Source organism: Hemibagrus wyckioides, linkage group LG22 (genome assembly GCF_019097595.1).
Source record: "Hemibagrus wyckioides isolate EC202008001 linkage group LG22, SWU_Hwy_1.0, whole genome shotgun sequence".
In the NCBI taxonomy this organism is placed as follows: domain Eukaryota; kingdom Metazoa; phylum Chordata; class Actinopteri; order Siluriformes; family Bagridae; genus Hemibagrus; species Hemibagrus wyckioides.
In genome coordinates, this window is record NC_080731.1 from 9,877,888 (window position 1) to 9,901,566 (window position 23,679).

The 23,679-nt window shown below is 40.2% G+C and overlaps 3 protein-coding genes across 5 annotated transcripts in view; 2 read left to right on the forward strand and 1 right to left on the reverse strand.

The window, feature by feature from the left end:
• Positions 1-13: 13 nt before the first annotated feature.
• On the reverse strand, positions 14-2,069 carry hspb11 (heat shock protein, alpha-crystallin-related, b11). The gene is made up of 5 exons (XM_058375250.1): positions 1,900-2,069; positions 916-1,022; positions 764-832; positions 453-496; positions 14-353 (listed from the first exon to the last, which is right to left on the reverse strand). Exons 1-5 carry the CDS (start codon positions 1,992-1,994, stop codon positions 261-263), a joined length of 408 nt encoding a protein of 135 aa, XP_058231233.1. The 5' UTR covers positions 1,995-2,069; the 3' UTR covers positions 14-260.
• Positions 2,070-2,079: 10 nt separating this feature from the next.
• On the forward strand, positions 2,080-7,497 carry smn1 (survival of motor neuron 1, telomeric). Of its 2 annotated transcripts, none has more exons than XM_058375249.1 (9): positions 2,080-2,238; positions 2,520-2,591; positions 3,518-3,637; positions 3,785-3,982; positions 4,057-4,218; positions 4,449-4,529; positions 4,773-4,883; positions 4,976-5,049; positions 6,811-7,497. In XM_058375249.1, exons 1-8 carry the CDS (start codon positions 2,191-2,193, stop codon positions 5,027-5,029), a joined length of 846 nt encoding a protein of 281 aa, XP_058231232.1. In that variant the 5' UTR covers positions 2,080-2,190; the 3' UTR covers positions 5,030-5,049; positions 6,811-7,497. The 2 variants fall into 2 exon arrangements, with proteins under 2 accessions (XP_058231232.1, XP_058231231.1); XM_058375248.1 differs by lacking the exon at positions 6,811-7,497 and adding an exon at positions 5,569-6,804.
• Positions 7,498-10,027: 2,530 nt separating this feature from the next.
• Positions 10,028-23,679, forward strand: part of rtkna (rhotekin a) — a 60,897-nt gene continuing 47,245 nt past the window's right edge. Inside the window, exon 1 of one of the 2 annotated variants that reach the window (XM_058374414.1) lies at positions 10,028-10,321. In XM_058374414.1, the coding sequence (XP_058230397.1) occupies positions 10,211-10,321 (111 nt within the window). In that variant the 5' untranslated portion in view covers positions 10,028-10,210. The remainder of the gene's footprint in view (positions 10,322-23,679) is intronic. The other variant, XM_058374411.1, reaches the window with a different exon arrangement.

The window sequence follows — 23,679 nt, forward strand, 5'->3', positions numbered from 1 at the left end:
TGTCATTAAGGGTGTTTTTTTGGGGGGGGGGGTACATTAATCCTAGTGTAATAATACCGAGGCTCTGCTTACTGAATTATACGGTGCTAAAAATGTTATCATTCAAGTGAGTCTTAACAGTCATAGTCTGATTATCTGACGTGTTTATTACAGTTTGATTTTATGCAAAATATAGTAAGATTTGGTTTCGTTTAGACAAATGATTGCTGTACATAATATAAAATTACTTTACAAGCCCTGGTAATCCATTAGAGCCCTTCTTATGCCTGTATTCCCACTTTGTGCACTGAGACAAAATGATCATATCCAGACAGGATGAGAAACTTCAGATGGGTCGCATTTGAGCCATCCAGCTGCAGAAAACACATCGATATTCAGGTCATATATTATAGTATAGTCCATTTTAGGTAGGTATGATCGAGCAGCAATAGAAACAAACATAAAAAACTCACTGATATTTCGTTTGTTTGTAGATTTCCCTCTGTTTGTTCAAACTCTAAAAGAGAAAGTTTATGTGAGTCAGTAAACATACTTTTAGACTGAAATTACCAAATTATTCTGTGGAATTCATGATAAAATTCATAGGACCTCATTCAGCTGAACGTTTTTTTTTTTTTTTTGGACACTATTACTGTCACTGTTTTGATTAGTATTTTTGTATCTGTACTGGTTTACTGCCTCACTGGTCAGGTTACTCTTGTAAAACCTTAGTGTATAAAAGAATACAAAATAAAAAGGGGTAAAAATAACATTGTGTACCTACCTTTCTCTGCTATGACTTCAAATTTCTCAGCATCTGTTTGTGTGCTTTTCTCTATTCTTAAACGTTTTACTGTAACGAAGTAAGAACTCATGTAATCATAAGATGTTACTGTACACTGCATTGTACATTTTAAGTGTAATCTGTACACCTACCATTAAAACTGTGGACGGATATCACTGATATTTTCATGTTATCTGGAAAACGGATGATAAACTCTTGTGGAAACATACCAGTCGAGAGCCAGAACGTCTCTGTGTTTCTGCAGTAAAAACAGATACACTATATTGCCAAAAGTTTTGGGACACCCCTCCAAATCATTGAACTCAGGTGTTGTTTTTCAGGGCTTGGGCTTGGTCCCTTAGTTCCAGTGAAAGGAACTCTTAATGTTTCAGCATACCAAGACATTTTGGACAATTTCATGCTCCCAACTTTGTGGGAACAGTTTGGGGATGACCCCTTCCTGTTCCAACATGACTGCACACTAGTGCACAAAGCAAGGTCCATAAAGACATGGATGAGTGAGTTTGGTGTGGAGGAACTTGACTGGCCTGCACAGAGTTCTGACTTCAACCTCACAGAACACCTTTGTGATGAATGTAATATGGAGTTGTCTTGCCCTTTGCAGCTATAACAGCTTCGACTCTTCTGGGTTCTTCTCTCCACAAGGTTTAGGAGTGTGTTTATGGGAATTTTTGACCATTCCACTAGAAGTGCATTTGTAAGGTCAGGCACTGATGTTGGACGAGAAGGTCTGGCTCACAGTTTCCACTCTGATTCATTCCAAGGTGTTCTATCAGGTTGAGGTCAGGACTCTGTGAAATTCCTTCACACCAAACTCGCTCATCCATGTCTTTATGGACCTTGCTTTGTGCACTGGTGCACAGTCATATTGGAACAGGAAGGGGTCATCCCCAAACTGTTCACACAAAGTTAGGAGCATGAAATTGTCCAAAATGTCTTGGTATGCTGAAGCATTAAGAGTTCCTTTCACTAGAACTAAGAGGCCAAGCCCAACCCCTGAAAAACAACACCTGAGTTCACTGATTTGAAGGGGTGTTCCAAAACTTTTGGCAACATCGTGTATATTCACAACATAATTCGGAACGTCTCTGTTCGGTAAAAGACAAATAACTCACCCATCAATCATGCTTTCCGGTGGATGATTCTCATCGCTGGAAGTCGCTAACACGACCTGAGCACCAAACGAGCTTAAAGCGGTGTTTAACATCATTAATCTGTGATCATTAGTGAGACTGAACCGCTGATAAACACAGACGAGCGCGCGTTGCCAAGCAGCCAGTCAAGCTAAGATCGTCGCATGTCATTGACGTCATTAACACCCGTCACTTCAGGGTTGCACGCTGCTGCAGTTAGGCAGTATTTTGCAGTGTGTTCAGCTTGCTCTTGGGTTCATATGCACCTTTTTCATGGCAAATGGAACAGGTGAAGTTGTGTTTTGTCGCGGGATTGGTCAGGTAAGCAGTGATTACTCGTCTTTACACCAGTTTAATAGAGTTAGATTTCTTCCATTAGGCTTGGTGGCTAGTTTTGCTAAGTGTTCGCTACATGGTTTTAGTAGTTTCTGAAAACAGCCTGAATTATTACAGCGTGATGTGTTTTTTTATTTTTAAATTCGTTTTATATATGTATTTTTATTTATGTTTAATTTTTACTGGTAATAATAACCTAACAAGTAGTGAACTGTCACTATAACACTCTATAATTATAGACTATGATTGTTGTCTTTTCTGCACAGAGTGACGACTCGGACATTTGGGACGACACGGCCTTGATTAAAGCTTATGATAAAGCCGTGGCATCATTTAAGGTATTCCCATTGTGGGCAGTTTAATGACCATTCATAGACATACACTAAATTGCCAAAAGTTTTGGGACACCCCTCTAAATCATTGAGTTCAGGTGTTAGGCTTGACCCCTTAGTTCCAGTGAAAGGAACTCTTAATGCTTCAGATATTTTGGACAATTTCCAGCTCCCAACTTTGTGGAAGGAGTTTGTGGATGACCCCTTCCTGTTCCAACACCAGTGCACAAAGCAAGGTCCATAAAGACATCGATGATCAAGTTTGGTGTGAAGGAACTTGACTGGCCTGCACAGAGTCCTGACCTCAACCTGATAGAACACCTTTGGGATGAATTAGAGCGGAGACTGCAAGCCAGGCCAAAACTGCCTTTACATGCATATGAATTTAATATGGAGTTGGCCCACCCTTTGCAGCTATAACAACTTCAACTCTTTTGTGAAATCTTTCCACAAGGTTTAGGAGTATGTTTATGGGAATTTTTGACCATTCCTCTAGAAGCACATTTGTGAGGTCAGGCACTGATGTTGGAAGGGCCGGCTCACAGTCTCCGCTCTAATTCATCCCGAAGGTGTTCTATAAGGTCAGGACTCATTCATCCAAACTCACTCATCCATGTCTTTATGGACCTTGCTTTGTGCACTGGTGCACAGTCATGTTGGAACAGGAAGGGCCCATCCCCAAACTGTTCCCACAAAGTTGGGAGCATGAAATGGTCCAAAATGTCTTATGCTGAAGGATTAGGAGTTCCTTTCACTGGAACTAAGGGGCCAAACCCAACCCCTGAAAAACAACACCTGAATTCAGTGATTTAGGGCCAAAACATTTGCCAATATAGTGTATGATGAGTAACATTCTCCTGAGGACTTTACTTTTCTCTATTAATCAGCACCAGTTTTTCTTCAAATGCCTCCTCATTTCTTTTCCATTACAGAATGCGCTGAAAGAAGACGACGATATGGCTCCTCATACAAAAGAGAAACCTGGCAACAAACGCAAAAGCAACAAAAAGAGCAAAAGCAGAAAGAAATCTAACACGTCTCCTGACGGAGAGGTAAATCACCCCTTTTCTATGCTGTAGTATTACAATTTCCATTTTATTCACATCTCCTTTATAGCTTAGTCCAGAAGTTCTGCACATGTAGTGAGACATGGAATTGACCAAGTGTGGTTTAAGGAGTATTTTAATTGTCTTTTACAGTGGAAAGTCGGCGATGCCTGTTTTGCATATTGGTCTGAAGATGGAAACTTGTACGCTGCTACCATTTCCTCAGTCGACCACGAGAAGGGCACCTGCATCGTATATTACAACGAGTACGGGAACGAGGAGGAGCAGAATCTGAGTGACCTTCTCCCAGAAGCTGCACAGTTAGATGGAGATACACAAAAGATGGCAGATGTACATGAACTATTTATTACATTTCTTCTGCACAATGATTTTGCCTTCATGTTTTAACACTGACTAAATTGCAGGGAAAAGAGGTGGGGTCTTCTACGGAGGAGAGCGATAGGTCTTCTACTCCACATCAGTCTAATCAACAGAAACACAAAGCTAAAGGCAAAGCTCCGGTGGTACCTCCTATGTGGGGCCCTGGCTTTCCTCCTGTTCCTCCTCCTGGTTCACACTTAAGAATGGTGAGTAAATGAAAAGGAAGTGTGTACTTTAATAGTGAGACATTATGGGATTAAAGGGGTGATTTTAAATCGATGTGTCTTAAATGCATTGAGAGCTGGTACACGAGTGGTTCAAACACAGCTTACAAAACCGAGTCGAACTATAAAGAACAATTACTTGCAACAGAGTGATGGATTTAATCATAATTAATACCATGACCATGTTTAAGACCATATCATGTTCTCTCCAGTCTGACAGCAGAAGAGGAGGAGGCGGAGGCTCTGGACCTGCTTTCCCTGGTTGGTCCCCAATGATGCCTCCAGGTCCACCGGTGAGACCCATTTCCCTTGACAGAACTTAATCAGTTAGTTGCCCAACAACTAACTATTGAGGTTATTTATGCATAATGCTAAACCAGACAAAATATACAGGAAGACCTTAAAAACAATTAATGCAAATGTCTTCACTGTTTGGACCAATGTCAAAGCTACGAATATACAAAAAATGAGTAGTACAGCATTAATCAGGTTCCAAACGTAAGTACAGTAATACAATCTCCTCACCTCTGGCCCAGATGATCCCACCGCCACCACCGATTAGTCCTGACATGTTGGAGGATGATGAGGCTTTAGGCAGCATGCTGATCTCCTGGTACATGAGCGGCTACCACACAGGATACTACCTAGTGAGTACTGCCTACATTCATGGCCCTGAGCGAACAGAAGGACAAAACTACTTCCTCAATTGTTTTCTAAACACATTGCTGGTGTCTTCCAGGGATTAAAACAAGGTCGTAAAGAAGCTGCTGCAAAGAAGTCCCACCACAAATAATGCAATATGAAGTCATTCTGGTAAGTTAGTGATCCCCCCCCCCCTTTATTTTGCATTAAGATTGTACATGTATTGTGTATATGAATATTTTACTTCCTTTTGATTGCTGTTAAAATCATGAAAGGAAAATCTGTTTGATAGATCTTACTGAGTGATTTGTTTCCTGCTTTTTGCATTGTGATTTTCATAATTATTGGCACCCTAACTGACATTAAGCCTACATGAATAACATAGCCACTGAGTCTTATCTTGTGCTTCTCCATTAAACCTCTTCCTATTTAGGTCTCTCTAATCATAGCTACACATTTGTTTATTAATGATTAGAGCAGTATTGGGTTTCACAACACCGATACCCAGGATTATGCAAATCGGACAAATCAAACTGGAGTAGTTTCTCTATCTGATGCAGGGAAACCTTGGAATCTTAGTTTGCAGTAGTTTATTTTATACAGTCATGTTTACCTGTTTTTCTTGTAGGGTGCCAATAATTCTGGAGTTCAGATATTATCCATTATCTAGTTTTTCTTTCTCTACCACAGGTTAAAAGTGACTTCAGACTTTTTTGATGATGCTGATCTACACTTAGAGATCATGTTCCACTTCCTGTTTGCTATTCTTTGTACAGAAATTAATTAAATGTTGTATGTTCTTTTTTTTTCCACCCTGTGTCCAAGTGTGATCTTTTCACTCTGATTATTTGTGAGTTGAATTTGTGGTTAACGTTCTCAGGAAGATTAAAGAAATAAGGAGATATTTGCTGTTTTGGGTATGATGGGTTATGACCTTTTCATATAAACAGTGATCCTGTTCAAATGTGAAAATATCAGAGGATTGTATTAATAGGTAATAGACACGTGGACGGACATGTATGCGGACGGGCGGGTGGACGGACACGTACGCGGGCGGACGGGCGGGGGCGGATGGAAATTCTTGTTACAGCAGCTTATGCAGTTACAAGTACAACACAAAAAATATAAAATGTCATTTTATATACATATAAAATGATATATGATTAAAATCTTAGATATGTAAGATCAACATGTAAGACACACCAAAAGTAAAATTAAAAGTCTAAGCCTGGCTGATGCTCTTGATTAATGCCATAAGCCACATTTTGAGTGTAATGTAGAACGGGTCAGTGAATCTGTCTGACTGAGGACATCGTACTTAAATGCACTTAAATCTATTTTAAGGATCTAATGCTGGCTAAACTGCTTTCACTGTTATGTAAATAACAGTATATCACGGTAGTTCTGTTTCTTTCATGCTCATCCATTTAAATTAAGGAATTCTTTTGACAGCAGGTGTCAGTAAAAGTGCTGCCACACACCGGGCTGATGGACAACCTGATCTAATAAAAGAGGCATACCAGATTTGAAGCCAACTCAAGAATGGTGTTGAAGCTCAAGGTCTCTGTGCTCCTCCCTAATCCCTGCTGCTTTCACTTCGGGGAACCTTGAGCATAAATAGACCTGTACAGACTGTAAATAGCCACTCTAGCCAAGAAACACTTGCGGTCCAGTAGTTGTATGGATATTACTGCAATAAAGAGTCTCCAAAAAAATTGAGAAAAGAATTATTTGTATAACTTTTAAAAAGGTTATTTGGATCAGGGGTACTGCTGGCAGATGACTGTAGAATGAAACGACCTGTTAGTTGGATGAAATATAAATTGGACTTGATCCTGTAACATATATGTACACACTATATTGCGAAAAGTTTTAGGAAAACCACTTTTACATGCACATGAACTTTAATAACATGCCATTCTTATTCCACAGGGTTTAATATGGAGTAGGCCCACCCTTTGCAGCTATGACAGCTTCAACTCTTCTGGGAAGGATTTCCACAAGGTTTAGGAGTGTGTTTATGGGAATTTTTGACCATTCCTCTAGAAGCACATTTGTAAGGTCAGGCACTGTTGTTGGACGAGAATGCCTGGCTCACAGTCTCCGCTCTAATTCATCACAAAGGTGTTATATCAAGTTGAGGTCAGGACTCAGCAGTTCAGTCACCAGTTCAGTCAATTTCCTCCACACCAAACTCACTCACCCATGTCTTTATGGACCTTGCTTTGTGCACTGGTGTACAGTCATGCTGGAACAGGAAGGGGTCATCCCCAAATTCTTCCCACGAAGTTGGGAGCATGAAATTGTCCAAAATGTCTTGGTATGCTGAAGCATTAAGAGATCCTTTCACTGGAACTAAGGGGCCAAGCCCAACCCCTGAAAAACAACCCCACACCATAATCCCCCCTCCACCAAACTTTACACTTGGCACAATGTAGTCAGACAAGTACCGTTTTCCTGGCAACCGCCAAACCCAGACTCGTCCATCGGATTGCCAGACAGAGAAGCGTGATTCGATACACCTGTGGCCATGGAAGTGATTGGAACACATGAATTCAATGATTTGGAGGGGTGTCCCAAAACTTTTGGCAATACACTGTGTGTGTAAATGTATATATATATATATATATATATATATCACATTTTTTATTTTATTTTTTTTTTTATCAAATTTTAAGTGATTTTTAGTATGGAAGCTGTGGTTGTATTTTTCAGCTATGTATTTTTCTGGCTATGTATTAAATGCTTTAGTTTTTCTTTTTCTTTTCTTTTTTTAAACCTTACAGTAGGTTTTTAAAATGAAAATATATCAAATGAGTATCGGTGTTGGCTAATACTTAAAGTTTCAACATCAGTATCATTGTCAGAAAAAAAAGTGGTACTGTGTCGTATTTATCTTTGTAAAAATTAAAAAAGAGTCATTGTTACCTGAAAAAAAGTTTGTTACTGTAATAATACAACAACCAAAAATATTAAAGCAATACTGATGCCACAGACAGAATATGAAACTGACACTGACATAATAAGATAAGCATAGATAGATAGACAGACAGATAGAGAGGTGGATGGATGGACAGACAGACAGACAGACAGACAGATAGATAGATAGATAGATAGATAGATAGATAGATAGATAGATAGATAGATAGATAGATAGATAGATAGAGAGGTGGATGGATGGACAGACAGACAGACAGACAGACAGACAGATAGATAGACAGACAGATAGAGAGGTGGATGGATGGACAGACAGACAGACAGACAGACAGACAGATAGATAGATAGATAGATAGATAGATAGATAGATAGATAGATAGATAGATAGATAGATAGATAGATAGGTGGATGGATGGACGGACAGACAGACAGATAGGTGGATGGATGGACGGACAGACAGACAGACAGACAGACAGATAGATAGATAGATAGATAGATAGATAGATAGATAGATAGATAGATAGATAGATAGATAGATAGATGGACAGACAGACAGACAGACAGATAGATAGATAGATAGATAGATAGATAGATAGATAGATAGATAGATAGATAGATAGATAGATAGGTGGACGGACAGACAGACAGACAGACAGATAGATAGATAGATAGATAGATAGATAGATAGATAGATAGATAGATAGATAGACAGACAGATAGAGAGGTGGATGGATGGATGGACAGACAGACAGACAGACAGATAGATAGATAGATAGATAGATAGATAGATAGATAGATAGATAGATAGATAGATAGATAGGTGGATGGATGGACGGACGGACAGACAGATAGGTGGATGGATGGATGGACAGACAGACAGACAGACAGACAGATAGATAGACAGACAGACAGACAGACAGACAGATAGATAGATAGATAGATAGATAGATAGATAGATAGATAGATAGGTGGATGGACGGACAGACAGACAGACAGACAGACAGACAGACAGACAGACAGATAGGTGGATGGATGGACAGACGGACAGACAGACAGACAGATAGATAGATAGGTGGATGGATGGACGGACAGACAGACAGACAGACAGATAGATAGATAGATAGATAGCCAGACAGACTGACAGACAGACAGACAGATAGATAGATAGAAAGATAGATAGATAGATAGATAGATAGATAGATAGATAGATAGATAGATAGATAGATAGATAGATAGATAGACAGACAGACAGACAGACAGACAGATAGATAGATAGATAGATAGATAGATAGATAGATAGATAGATAGCCAGCCGGATAGACAGACAGACAGACAGACAGACAGACAGATAGATAGATAGATAGATAGATAGATAGACAGACAGACAGACAGACAGACAGACAGATAGATAGATAGATAGATAGATAGATAGATAGATAGATAGATAGATAGACAGACAGACAGACAGACAGACAGACAGACAGATAGATAGATAGATAGATAGATAGATAGATAGATAGATAGATAGATAGATAGCCAGCCGGATAGACAGACAGACAGACAGACAGATAGATAGATAGATAGATAGATAGATAGATAGATAGATAGATAGATAGATAGACAGACAGACAGACAGACAGACAGACAGACAGACAGATAGATAGACAGACAGACAGACAGACAGACAGACAGACAGACAGATAGATAGATAGATAGATAGATAGATAGATAGATAGATAGATAGATAGACAGCCAGCTAGATAGACAGACAGACAGACAGATAGATAGATAGATAGATAGATAGATAGATAGATAGATAGATAGATAGATAGATAGATAGACAGACAGACAGACAGACAGACAGACAGACAGATAGATAGATAGACAGACAGACAGACAGACAGACAGACAGATAGATAGATAGATAGATAGATAGATAGATAGATAGATAGATAGACAAATACTAGAAATTTAAAGGTATAGGAGATAATAAGATAATGTGCAAAAACCGCGTGTTTACAACGAGTCCTGTGTAAATCTGAGTGTATTAAAGAGTCCAGTGCAAACCGGAGATGAACTGGACACCACACCTACAGAGTGGACCGGCAAAGTAGGCGTGGCAAAGTGTAACTACACATGGCAGTCAGTCAAGCTGCGTTATCCTAGGTGTCCACCAGGGGGCGAGGCTAAATGTAGTGGGCGCAGGCTCTGAGCTCGCTTCACTAACGTACAGGGATTGTCATCTCATCTGATCTCACCGCGCGCGTGCGTCTGATTAACACCGGCACTTTGAGATTCACAGTTTGGAGAGGGATCATACTTCCGTCGTCGCTTCATAGTACTCCTAAAGAGTGCGAGGAAACGCCGTGGATTTTCTTTTTCAATCCCTTTGACAATGTTTTGCCGAAACCAGTCCTCCAGAGCCACTATCGCCCGCGGCTCGGCTCTGGAGATGGAGCTGCGCAGGGGGAAGTTCAGACAGAGTATATTCCTGGACACACCACAGGTAAAGCTCCCTTACACCCTTTACTGTAATTTCTTCACTCACTTATAATCCTGAACTAACAAATCTATCAGCTTTATGCACGGTTACAAGACTTGTTTATTGCTGTATTATTGTGACCTACTATTTAGTACAGGAGTAGGCTGTGGTCTGTTTAAAACTAGCATATTTTTTAATACTAGCTCAGTATATAAAGTTGTTTATTATATTATATGATAATAAATTATATCCAAGCTAAAAATGTTAAGGAAATAATTAAACAGCGCGTATTAACTTTTTGGAAAACTTTATCCGGTTGCTTTGGTTACCGCGCAAGTGCACACTAGCGTACTAAATAGTATGAATGACGCGAGTACGCATGAACGGTGACGCAGCCGCTTAACGTTTTGCCCTTGCCTACTGTTTAGTATGCTAGTACGCTGAGTGTGTATCCAGGGTTATATTTGTCTCTCATTCCCATAACAAGCCATCGAAAACAAACTGTGCTTGCTTGTGTACAGTAAAAATGTGTACAGTATATTTTTATATGTATAATTTATCACTGGGAATGTTAGTTTTATTTCTTTTGATTTCATTAAACCACACACACACACACACTTGAAAGTGAACCGTGTGTAACCTCTAATTACTTTTAACCAGCCTGCTTTAAGGGAAAGATGGAAAGTTCCTTGGACTAGGTTTATACTAGGTTTCTCCTTCCAGCATGTTGTGGTGTGGGTTTCAGACAATTTCAGCATAATATTGTGGCGTATCATATTATTGTGCTGCAATTTTTGCGTCCAACGATGACAAATGTGCAGTAAATCCCTTCCTTCTGTCATAAATAGTAGTATTATTGAGGTTGGTTAAAGGAGAATAAAAGTAGTAGAGCATTTAGTCTTGCTCAGATTGTAAAAATCTGATAAGTTCTCTTATCATCTCACAGCTGTGACATTGAACCCAAGAGCCTATTTACAGTCTGGCCTCTTCTCATTCAATATTCATGCATGTTCATTCACCTCCCTAACAATATCCCACTCTTATCTAATAGTGATTATACCGTATCGGCCTTTTGCAGACTATTTTTTTTTTGACGTCATGATATTTCCGTTTCCTTCGGGTTTCTCAGATGGCATAAAGCTCGCTGGATCTTTTTACTGCGTGTTAGCGAAGCAGGGCTCTGACTCCATACACTGGCTGACCTAATTGAACTTTTACAATGCCTGGGTTTGTGTACCAGGCTCAGAAAGCTTGGTAAGTGCTGAGTGAAAACGTCCTGCAGGCTGGAGGAAGTTAATGGAATTGTTGGCTAATCATCAATGATCTTGATTTGATGAAAGTGCCTATCGACTGACTTCCTGCAAGCTTTAAATGTGCATGAAGCGTATAGAATAGGCTCGCAAGCATAAAAGAGTCGGTCTACATGTCTCCTGTTTTTACCCTTACTCAGGCTGATGAACAAAAGAAACACACTTGCATACACTAAATTGCCAAAAGTTTTGGGACACCCCTCCAATTCAGGTGTTATTTTTCAGGGGTTTGGGCTTGGCCCCTTAGTTCCAGTGAAAGGAACTCTTAATGCTTCAGCATACCAAGACATTTTGGACAATTTCATGCTCCTAACTTTGTGGGAACAGTTTGGGGATGACCCCTTCCTGTTCCAACATGACTGTACACCAGTGCAGAAAGCAAGGTCCATAAAGACACGGATGAGTGAGTTTGGTGTGGAGGAACTTCACAGAGTCCTGACCTCAACCTGATAGAACACCTTGGAATGAATCAGAGTGGAAACTGTGAGGTCAAAACTGGGACGTCTCTCTTTACCTGCACATGAATGTAATATGGACTTGGCCCGCCCTTTTCTGCTATAATAGCTTCAAATCTTCTGGGAAGGCTTTCCACAAGGGACTAAGGGGCCAAGCCCAACCCCTGAAAAACAGCACCTGAATTCAATGATTTGGAGGGGTGTCCCAAAACTTTTGGCAATATAGTGTATATAGACATGAAGAAACATATAACAGAATTCAAAGACTCAAATAAGAGGACTCTTTTCCTCTTTTGTATTTTTCCCTCATGACTGATTAACTCAAGTCCTGAGGCTATGTGCAGGGTGGATTTTGCCGAGAACGATCATGACTTCAGCCTACTCACTCATAAATCAGTAATCCTCATCCCGCCCACCATGCCTGATTCACTGGTAGCTTCAGCCTCAGACGCTCCACCCGCCCATGGAGTGATGGATGTTGCAGTGTGTGGCTCCACACATTTTGGAGAGAAGCTCTTGTTTATGATTTTGCGTGTGGTCCGGTTTCCGACATCACGATTTGGTGTAAAATACTCCCGGAATCCTGTATTTAAGATGCATTAAACAGTTTTGTTTGAGGTAGTTAGTGTTGAGTAAACAAACTAATCTCGAATGTTTGCTAATGTGCAGCACGTAATGGTTGGTGTTTAGTTTGCTTTGTAAGTCAAATTGCCTCTTTCTTTTAAAAAAAGGTGATTCTAGGCCACAGTTATTGATGACCTGCAGGATTTGGAGGTCTGCCTTGCAACACATTTGACTTTATCATGAAATAAAATCGATCAGTAAATAAAACGGTCAATAAGCTAATACATGTACACCGATCAAGCATAACATTATGACCACTGATATGTGCCGTGAATACGACTGATTATCTCTTCATCATGGCACCTGTTAGTGGGTGGGATATATTAGGCTGCAAGTGAACATTTTATCCTCAAAGTTGATGTGTTAGAAGCAGGAAAAATGGACAAGCGTAAGGATTTGAGCGAGTTTGATGAAGGGCCAAATTGTGATGGCTAGACGACTGGATCAGAGCATCTCCAAAACTGCAGCTCTTGGGCGGGGTCAGTATCTATCAAAATGGGTCCAAGGAAGGAACAGTGGTGAACCAGCGACAGGGTCATTGATGGACGTGGTGAGAGAAGTCTGGCCCGTGTGATCCGATCCAACAGACAAGCTTCTGTTGCTGAAATTGCTAAAGAAGTTAATGCTGGTTCTGATAGAAAGGTGTCAGAATACACAGTGCCAGCAAAAGGGGGACCAACACAATATTAGGCAGGTGGTCATAATGTTATGCCTGGTCTGTGTATACATAACTGGTATATTTTATATCTATATATTTGGTTTAAAAGATAAACCTTTTTTACTTCTGTTACCTCCTTTTATATTCCCACTCAGCCTATAAGAAGTCATTTGGCTTATTTGTACATGTCTGAACTTTCCCTCTAATAACTCTAAACCACATCATACCATAGAGCCACGGATATTCTTTCCAAAACATTGTAACCGTTCACTTTTACTCCCCTCTGTTTTTGTCCCAGACAAAGTTTTTAGCCATTTCAGATATTCTGCTCTTTTATATGTATCTTTTCCAAAATGTTATTCTGTCGATCAGCTGAATGACACAATACACTTATTTATACCACGCCGCTGCAGGATTCTCCATTCTGATTGGTCAGTAAGTGTTGACGCATATAATGACGGTGGTTCTAACTGCAAGGCAAATCACAGGTTTATATTAATGTACTTGTTCTGAAAGAAGGTTGTTTCTAGGGTAACGGTTTCCACAGGGACTTGTATGACAGACGCTCCAGTTAAAAAGTGCGTCATTGTTTATATGGTGATGTTTTTTTCTGTGAGGAGACTTTTATTTAGCCGGGTTATTGTTGAAAGGAGTCTCCAGTGTCAGTGCTTCGTCATGGTCGGGAATTCCTCATGTTTTCGGACATTTGGAATACGGAGGACTTTCTGGTTTCTTGGTAGCATTTTTTAGGGAACGTCTGACTTATGTGACCGACAATAGATCCAATGTACACCGTTTTGGGAAACTGATGCACTACAAGAAGAAGAAAGCACTTCAGGAAACGCTGTAGATGGAAAGTAATCATCATTTATCCCATCTTTGGGATATGAGTTAATGAGTTATTCTCATCCGTGTGCATTTTCAGAGGCCTCTGTCAAACTGCATTAACAGCTCGCGTGTCATCCTCTCTCTGCAGATCTCTGTCAAGTCGACATGCCGAATTCTTTCCCATTTTTCCCCATCTGTGCGTTTCATCTGTCATTGTTTGCATATTTGTGTCAGTGTGCATGTTATTTTTCAGCACGGTTGATTATAAAGCAAATCCTTCAGCTTGAACAAGTTCATAACCCTTTGAGCTCCAGATAGTTTGAAAGGACATACCAAGTTAAGCTATTTTTATTTTTGAAATGTTAGGGATTTTTTTTTTGCTTGAGTGAAAGCGGTCCACCAAACTATTCTGGCTGCTTGCTAAAGCACTTTTCTGGACCAGTCTGAAGGAGGAAGTGGTTGGATGTGACGGAGGCGAGCGAGCACCGGACACACCCATCTGGCCGCAAGCTCCCACACCTCCTGCTCCTTTTTCTACAGTCCGCTCCATATGAACGCATACTGTAGGTAGGTGTAAAGTGACCGTAGTGTATTCGATCAGTCCAGTGATGAGTGCCAGTAAATTTGAAACATTATACTCTGGAAGACACACACACACACAAACACATTCCCCTGGAAGCCTTTATGTAAGTCCTGAGATTTGTTTTTGTTTGCAAGTGCAGACACAGTAGCGACGGACTGAGGCGTTCTCTCCAGTGATGTGTTCTGCAGTGAATTTCCGTTAAGCAGTTTTCCACATTTCCTTTAACTTCTTCTTGGATGTTTTGTGTTGGCCTGCTGCAGAGGCATGTGTCTTCTGTGGTTTTCACGTCATGTGGAAATGTTTAAGAAGGGACATAAAAGCGCACAAGTTTTCATAAACAGCTATTTTCTTGTATACTCCCTTAATGGCTTGTATGGACCGTGTACTAAAGCCTTAAAAGTCTGTTTCACTGCTTCACCAGCTGAAGTGACAACAACTGCCTCTTTTTCCGCTCTTTCTGAAATGACCCCCAACTGCCTGTATCTATAGGGAAGGTTCAGGTAACATGAGCTCTGAATGAGCTATCTGATGAGGAAGAATGCAAAAATGTCCATTTCGGCCTCTCAGAAAAACCCCGAGGCACCGCACAACAATGAGGAACCACTCAACACCGAGGCCCAAACGGGAGAGCGTGTTTTAGGATCAGAGTGCATACTTTGGGATTTCGACAGAAGGAACCACGAGTCCCTTGGCAGAATGAGTCCCTGCATGTGAAAACCACACTGGAGGCTAATCGTCTACCCGCTGAGGCCGCAAGAGCCCTGCTCTTTTTAGAGCTGTCTTTAGTATGCAGGGCATTGCTCTGTCATGGAGCAGCTGGTTAGAAAAGAGGTGTATTGGGTTTTGTTCGCAGAGTGAGAATGGGCGTTTACGTGTCAGCAAAAGGGTCCGAGACAAATCTTGGAGAGCTAACAATAAGAGCAGCATCCTGCCATTGTATAGAAAAACATAAACGCATCATTAAGGAATGCTTTGGGAAGTGCATGATAAATACAGTTGCATACATTTAGAGATTTCTGCTTGCTTTATTTAATGTACATTTTTCAGTTGATTGGATCAGTCTAGCTCATGACCTGGCTGATTTCTGCATTTTTATTTATTTATTTTTTTTAACCTTTTGCTTTATTTCTATACAGTAAGTCAGTGTTTGATAAACCAATTTTAAAGGCAATTATTTTGGCAAATTGATTTAAAAAAAATGCTTGATGTAATGTTGCACCATAAAGAGACAGCAGAAAAAGAGAAAGGGAAGAATCTGCACTTTACCCCTCATCCGGATAGCTGGATCGCATGACCACCTACACAAAGGCCACATTCATTATCATTGCGTTGACATGTTGCTGTGTAACATGTGTACAGTCGTCATTCATTCGCCTTTGTTGGCGTCACTGTGGTTTAAAGGGATTCCTTTGTTTATACTTTAGGAAACAGAACCGAGTGAATTCAGTAGAATATAATGCAAGCAGGTGCAAACAAAAATACAAAAAGGCCAAGGCTGGATTGGGAGTCATATTTAATTAAATTGCTCTATACAAATCTTGAATATTCCTAATGTGAAATTTGCATATTGGAGTCTTAATGTTTTGTTTTTCTCAACTCACTGTAATAGAAAGGATTGTGTGTGTCCAGTGTTGCTGCACTGGAAATGAACGCAGTATAAGTTAGCCATTCATCATGACGGTCCAAATGACTTGACCTCGCATTTCCCTAGAACACAAGGACATCAGGATATGAAGAATGATCTTTTCTTATCTGACCAGCGCACAGCTGAAATGTTGGACGCTGCCTAGTGAAGATAATCACAGCTGGTTCTTGAGATCTCACTGTGACAGATGCTGATTTCTTTTTTTTTCATGGGAAAGTCATCAGAGAAGCCAGTCTCTGTGTTTTCATACCAAAGCCCAAATGTAAACTGCCAGCTTGAGTGGGTAATTTTTTTTTTTAGGAGAGGAAGCACATTCTTCTGTAGAAATGACTGGTTGAGTTCATGGCTAGCTTGCTTCAGTGACAAAACAAGCAGCCCAAATATAGCGGATGGTTTTCTGAATCTGATCAGATGCCACCACTTCCCACTTCCTCTTTTCTGAAACAAAGACTTCAGGTTATTGTTCCGACGAACGCTGTTCAAAATGTCACATCAAACGAATGCAAATATGGCGACGAGCTCATCTTTGAAGTTCCTAGTATGTTATGCAACCCTTAAAACACACATACTCAAAAATGTATTGTTCGGTGCGCTAACCTGGTTTCAAACACTTCGTGCTCAAAGGCATGGCTTCATCTACTAGATTCATGTGACATATTTAGGTCCTTAATCGTGCTCATATGAAAAGACTTTGAAATTCCTATTATGTGGAACACAACATGTTGGAGGCTGCCTCTGGTGGTTACCACGTTGGCCTCATGCCTGCAGGTTTAGGATTTGATTCCTCTTTCTTCCCTGTGTGCAGAGTTTGCTTGTTCTTCCCATGCTTCAGGGGTTTCCTCCTGGCTACTTCAGTTTCCTCCCAAGTACAAAGACTTTTATTCTAGCATCTCAAAACTTGTCTGGTGCGTGTGATTGTGTCCTGTGAAGGACTTTCACGACGTCCAGGGTGTCTCTTGCCCTGTTTCTTCTCGGGGACATGTTCCAGGCTCTTCTCAATAAGCGGTTCAAAAATGGATAGATGGATAACACTTCCTCTTAAGATCAGTCAGTCCAGTTTGTTGAGCCTGTGCTCACTGTAACCTCAGGTTCCAGTTCTGGGTCATCAGGAGTGGAACTGACATGGTGCATTCTGTAATGCTTTTCTGCTCACCATGGTTGCAACATGTGGTTTTCTGAGTAAGGCCATGTCTACACTAATATGTTTTCGTTTAAAAACACGTATTTTTCTATCCGTTTTTGCCTTCCGTCCACGCTGAGACGGCGTTTTTAGTCAACGAAAATGTAGCTTTTTGAAAACGCTCTCCAAAGTGGATTGTCACGTTGCATTGTGAACTGTGAAAATGGAGGCTTTCGAAAACGATGACACATTTTTAGTCAGGTGACCAATTCAGCTAAGATGGTGGACAGCAGTTGTTTTGGATGCTGTCCGTTTTGACAGCCTTGTTAAAGATTAATGTCAGTTTGTATATAGTCCAGATTGCTTTTCTTCAAAGGAGACAGAATTTTTTAGTAAATAAACGGCAGGCGGAAATGACGCAGGTCGAAGCGTCTTACGATTTTCCTCATGCGCAGTACAGGGACGTTCAGACGTTTCAGCGTGGGGGACCAACTTTTGGGAAACAACTGAAAACGATAATGTGGACGCGGAGCGTTTTTAGAAGAAAACAGCGTTTTAGCTGTATAGCCTAACCGTAACCTTATTGTCATCACAAACCAGTGTGGCCATTCTTATCTGACCTTTTACATCAAAAAGGATTTTCCACCCACAGACACAGGGTTTTTTTTTTCTCCACACAATTCTGTGTAAACTCTAGAGACTTGTACGTGAAAGATCAGGTCATTTTGTGAAATGTTTAAACCAGGCCACTTGGCACCAACATCTATGCCACTGTCAAAGTCACTGAGATCACACATATTCCCCAGTCTGATGATGGATGTGACCATTAACTAAAGCTCTTATTGTGTATCTGAGCTATGCATGCTGCTGTTACATGATTAGCTGACTGGATAATTGGATGAATAAACAAGTGTACAGGTGGTGTTATTTATCCCATGTAGTCATAAAGGACTACTCCATTGTTAGTCATACTTAAGTAGAAGTAATAGTAAAAGCTACAACAGGGTTTTTTGCTTTAATCCTACTACTCTTATCATTAATCATGTTAATCTTTGTGGGTATTATTTAAGAGTCTATTGAAACAGGCATTACTCGCATACCATTGCCTGAAGCAGGAAGTGATTCATGTACTGTGTGTTCCTTCCATAAAAGGATGTGCATAATCTTGTGTCCTGATCTAACATGAATACTTTTATGGTCTACTTCACAGTGCTGGACGTGTTGGTTTGCTGCTGCTAGGGGGCCAAGCTGTTTAGTGAAGTGATGGAGATTGGACTTGCTTTCACAGTGCACAGTTTGTGACTTGGAAGCTGTTTTAAAAAATCAGCAGGTGGAAATAGGAAGTTACACCCATTTGGTTTACATATGGGAGCTAATAAAGTGTGTACAAGCGATGGTTATATGATAATGTACCTGGCCTGTGTTCTCATTTAACACAATCCCCATGCTCTTTTACGTTTCTCTAGTGTGACGTTCAACCAGACTTACTGTCCGACAAAAGCATGCTGTTGTTGACACACTAGCGTAGTCATCTCTGACAGACCGAACGTCCACCGCTGACCGATACGCTACATCAGCGCTTGTCTAAACTTGTCACATGTCCTGACTCCATGATGGGATGACGGGATGACAAAAACATCATGCTATTTCTTTTGCAATATTTTACATGCTAAAAATGGGAATGACTCAAATTTTCACGTGTCACATGTTTATGTTCCTAAGCCACCAAATTTCTTCCTAGTGAGAAAATATAATGCCTCCTCTTTTTGGCTGTTTGTGTTTTGGTCAGCTTGGATACAGCTTGGTTACTCAGCCTCATGCAACCTGCTGAGTTTGACCAGGACCAATACTTGGTTGATTCTAAATAGCGAGAAACTGGGAGCTGCCATTTATTCTATTTATTCTGCTGACTTCAGATTTGTTTAGTAGAGTCAAAGCTGCAGGAGGTAGACTTGTGTCACAGTCTGAGGAATGCCAGCTATTTATTGACTTGATTTGCTAATGTTTATTGTTTTCACCTCCTACCTCCTTCGTTTATAATTACTGATTAAATAGAATGGCTAATCTGTCAAAAACCACTTTGTGTGTGTCTGGGAAGATTCGTCTCACTTAAAGTAGCCTTGAACGTAAAACTGTATAAATAAATTATCTGGTAAAATGAGTGAAAATAAAACAGACTCCTTTAGATTTCTATGGATAGTACCATAGCCAAATGTTAGTACATGGCTTATGTGTTGCAATTGTTATTTGGCTGTTGATGCGTTAACTTTAATTAATGTTAGTGATGAGAAGTATACAAAAATAATCATTCGTCAGTCGTTGTGTGTCAGCTTGAAAGAAAGCAAGTGGCTTTCTTTCAGTTAAATAGCTATTTACAAAGTGACTTAGTAAAGTGTTGGCTTACTGCAAGCCACCAGAAAAGCTTTAGTACACAGTGACGCAGATACTACAAGTCTCCAGAGGTGTACTGGATGGATGAACACCATTCTTCCTAAAGATATCCCCTGAGGTAGTATTTTGGTGTGGTAGAGAGCGCTGTAGGATCCCATGTGTGATCACATTCATTTCATTAGGTTATGACCCCGTAAAGTACATATATTATTTTTGATCCTCATCAGATGGAAGAACTTATTGTGTTCGTGAATCTCTAAAAGAACGAACAGACCTGCAAAATTTCTCTACAGCATAACAAACGTATTTGTTACCTGTCTGATTGGCTAAATTAACTAAATGTTACATTCATACATATTAGAGATGTTTAGAAAGATTTTCAGCTGTTAGAGACACTATAGTATTCTAATGTGGATTATTATCTCTACACAAACCACTGGAAAGTGAGTTCAAATCCCAGTCTTACCAGAGATTCGCCTCAGTCTTAGTCATTCTTACACAATATCCCTTTCTCTTCAGCCTCGTTTACTTTACTATTGATTGGCTTTACATAACTAGAAATCTGGCAACATTTACAGATACCTTGACATCTTATCCTACACAAAAAAAAATATAATAAAGAGACGCATCACTGACATTATAAATAGTCTTGCCCTGTCTTGGAGTAATCAATATTATTATTCATTATTTAAATGATCGAGTATAGAACCTGCTGATGGATGGACAAGATTTGATACAGGACTCGGACTTTGACTGAATGGTCCTCTGTGTGTTTTTTTAGAGCAGTCTGAATTGAATGGACTCCTTGATCTTTCTTTGAGCAGCGTATTGCCTCTGGGCTTCAAGCCAGTGTCATTACATCATGTTGCACAACATCTCTCTCTCTCTCTCTCTCTACTTTTTCTACAAAGAGATTATTCATTAGTTCACATCTTTATTTCCTACACACTTTCCAGAATTAGGGAAGGACTGTATATTTTCAACACATTTTCTCCTTAGTGAACTTCTGTATTGTAGATCACAGGTTCTTAAAATAGTATTTGTGAAGCAGTATGTTTTCTATTACTATATTCATTACTGAGAGTTTATTTAGCCTCTTTTGACTGGTCACATGAATCGAAACCTAATTCCTGGTAACTCAAAAACAAGAAGGCTTAGAAATGATGTTTCCAGACTGAAAAACCCCCACTATGGCTTTAATACATAAGCAAATATTCTTGCATGACTATTTAAAGAGTAAATATGTACGAATACATGGATCAGGCATAACATTATGAGTAGTGAGAGGTGAAGTGAATAACACTGATTATCTCTTCATCATGGCACCTGTTAGTGGGTGGGATATATTAGGCAGCAAGTGAATATTTTGTCCTCAAAGTTGATGTTAGAAGCAGGAAGAATGGGCAAGAGTAAGGATTTGAGCGAGTTTGGATCAGAGCATCTCCAAAACTTCAGCTCTTGTGGGGTGTTCCTGGTCTGCAGTGGTCAGTATCTATCAAAAGTAGTCCAAGGAAGGAACACTGGTGACAGGGTCATAGGTGGCCAAGGCTCACTAATGCATGGGGGAGTGAAGACTGGCCCGTGTGATCCGATCCAACAGACAAGCTACTGTTGCTCAAATTGCTGAAGAAGTTAATGCTGGTTCTGATAGAAAGGTGTCAGAATACACAGTGCATGACGGGTCAGGGCTGTTTTGGCAGCAAAAGTGCGGACCAACACAATATTAGGCAGGTGGTCATAATGCTATGCATGATCGGTGTATTTAAAGCTGGATTATGGAGCAGGTTTGTGGAGTTTATTTGGCTGGGAAAAGTTCCTGATGTTAAAGGAAATAAAAGTGACTAATACTAAACATTGGTTAATTGAGGTAAATTATTCCTGGCCAAACATACGATGGTGTATGAATGAGGCAGTAGTAGACTGTTCTGACCTGACTCATATATTCATCACATGTTCCGTGTGTCTGGTCTGGTGATTTTCATCCAACCGAACTGTTGCACCTGGTCTCCTCCACGTCATGTTGAAAGCGATCTGATTTCATTGGACTGGAAAAAACAATGACGTCATATGCTGTTGAAGCACTTACTTAATCTAGCCAGGTGTTGAGTTTGTGAAATCACAGTCTGCTCCTGTCTGTGCATGAATGCGTTTTGTGAAAGAGAGTCAAAGACCTTATTAATGATTCATTATATTGTAGACATTGCTCTTGTGCTACGCTTCTCGTAGTGTTTAGAGCTCTCTTGTGCATCACATATATATTAATAAGTACTGCTTCTATCACAATGGGTTTGTTTTGTAGTCTTTGTAACAGAGAAGAGTCTAGATGTATACCTACCTTGTACCTTGAGAGATGGAGGGACCAGTCGAGCAGTGCTAGTAGATCTGAGGGAGTGAGGTACAGTGTGAGGAGTAATAAGATTTTTGAGGTAAGATGGTGCTGGTCCATTCTTAGCTTTGTAGGCAAGCATCATTGTTTGGAATCTGATGCCTGCAGCTACCAGAAGTCAGTGGAGGGAACACAGCAGTTGGGTGGTTTGTCAGGTTGAACATTTCGGATCATTTGCAGTGGACGAGTTGCATTCAGAGGCAGACCTGCCAGTAGAGAGTTGCAGTAGTCCAGTCTTGAAATGACCAGAGACTGAACAAGCACCTGAACAGCCTGTGTGGATAGAAATGGCCGAATCCTTCTGATGTTGTACAGAAGAAACCGACATGAGCATGTGACAAATATACAATTATATACCTGATCACTGCCGAAGTCTTGATTCTGATTGGCCAGTAGGTGTTGAGTAATTTTCTCAAACAGAGGCTCTGAACTGTAATTCACACCACAGTTTTATATTAATGCACTTGCTTTAGTGCTGTAAAGTTAATTTTATTCACATGAATTAGTATATTGGTCACTCTACAGAACATAAACCTAATAATGAGCAAAAAGAAAGATGATATTTAACCTGCCATTGATCATTGATGAAATGGTAAAGCGTGGAGCTATTTAGTTAACATTTATAGTAATGCGATTTATAGTGATGTCAATATAGTTATGTTATTTATAATAACGTATGGTAAAGTTTCAAAGCTTTGTGCCGGTCAGAGCTGTTCCTTTAATTTTGAAGCCTTTTTTCTGTTTCTTATTAACTTCAAAAGAGAGACTGACAGTTTATAGCTGCTTTAACCTAAGTGATAACAAGAGCTAATTTGTTTTGCAGATGGATCGCAACAATAAATGTAACTATAAATGGTCAGCATTGTTCTGCCTTTTGTTAATACATTTTTGAACAAATAATTCAGGGAAAAATACTTTGCCATTATAGGAAAATGTTTAAGTGACACATTATTTATTTTACTTTAACATGCTTAGTGGTTAGCCTCACACCTCCAGCGTCCTGGGTTTGAGTCTCGCTCCCGCTCACTGTGTGTGTGGAGTTTGCATGTGCTTGGTGGGTTTCCTCCGGGTGCTCCGGGTTCGTCTCACAGTCCAAAGACATGCTTCTAGGCTGATTGGAGTCTCTAAATTGCCCGTAGTGTGTGATTGCGTGAGTGAATGAGTGTGTGTGTGTGTCCTGCGATGGGTTGGCACTCTGTCCAGGGTGTATCCTGCCTTGATGCCTTGACGCCTGAGATAAGCACAGGCTCCCCGTGACCCGAGGATAGATCGGATAAGCGGTACAGACAATGAAATGAAAAAAATGTTTTATAACATATATTAATTTTCTGTTATTCATGAATAGCTGACACTCGAGTGTTTCTCTCCACGCTTGTTGTGTG

Bases quoted from the DNA above. Each gene is read 5' to 3' on its own strand.
- hspb11 (XM_058375250.1), bottom strand. From the start codon at position 1,994: ATGATGTTAAACACCGCTTTAAGCTCGTTTGGTGCTCAGGTCGTGTTA. The intron at 1,023-1,899 runs GTGAGTTATTTG...TTTTTACTGCAG, and splicing joins CCGGAAAGCATGATTGATGG to AAACACAGAGACGTTCTGGC. The intron at 354-452 runs GTGAGTTTTTTA...TGTTTTCTGCAG, and splicing joins TACAAACAAACGAAATATCA to CTGGATGGCTCAAATGCGAC.
- smn1 (XM_058375249.1), top strand. From the start codon at position 2,191: ATGGCAAATGGAACAGGTGAAGTTGTGTTTTGTCGCGGGATTGGTCAG. The intron at 2,239-2,519 runs GTAAGCAGTGAT...TTTTCTGCACAG, and splicing joins TTTGTCGCGGGATTGGTCAG to AGTGACGACTCGGACATTTG. The intron at 3,638-3,784 runs GTAAATCACCCC...TGTCTTTTACAG, and splicing joins ACACGTCTCCTGACGGAGAG to TGGAAAGTCGGCGATGCCTG.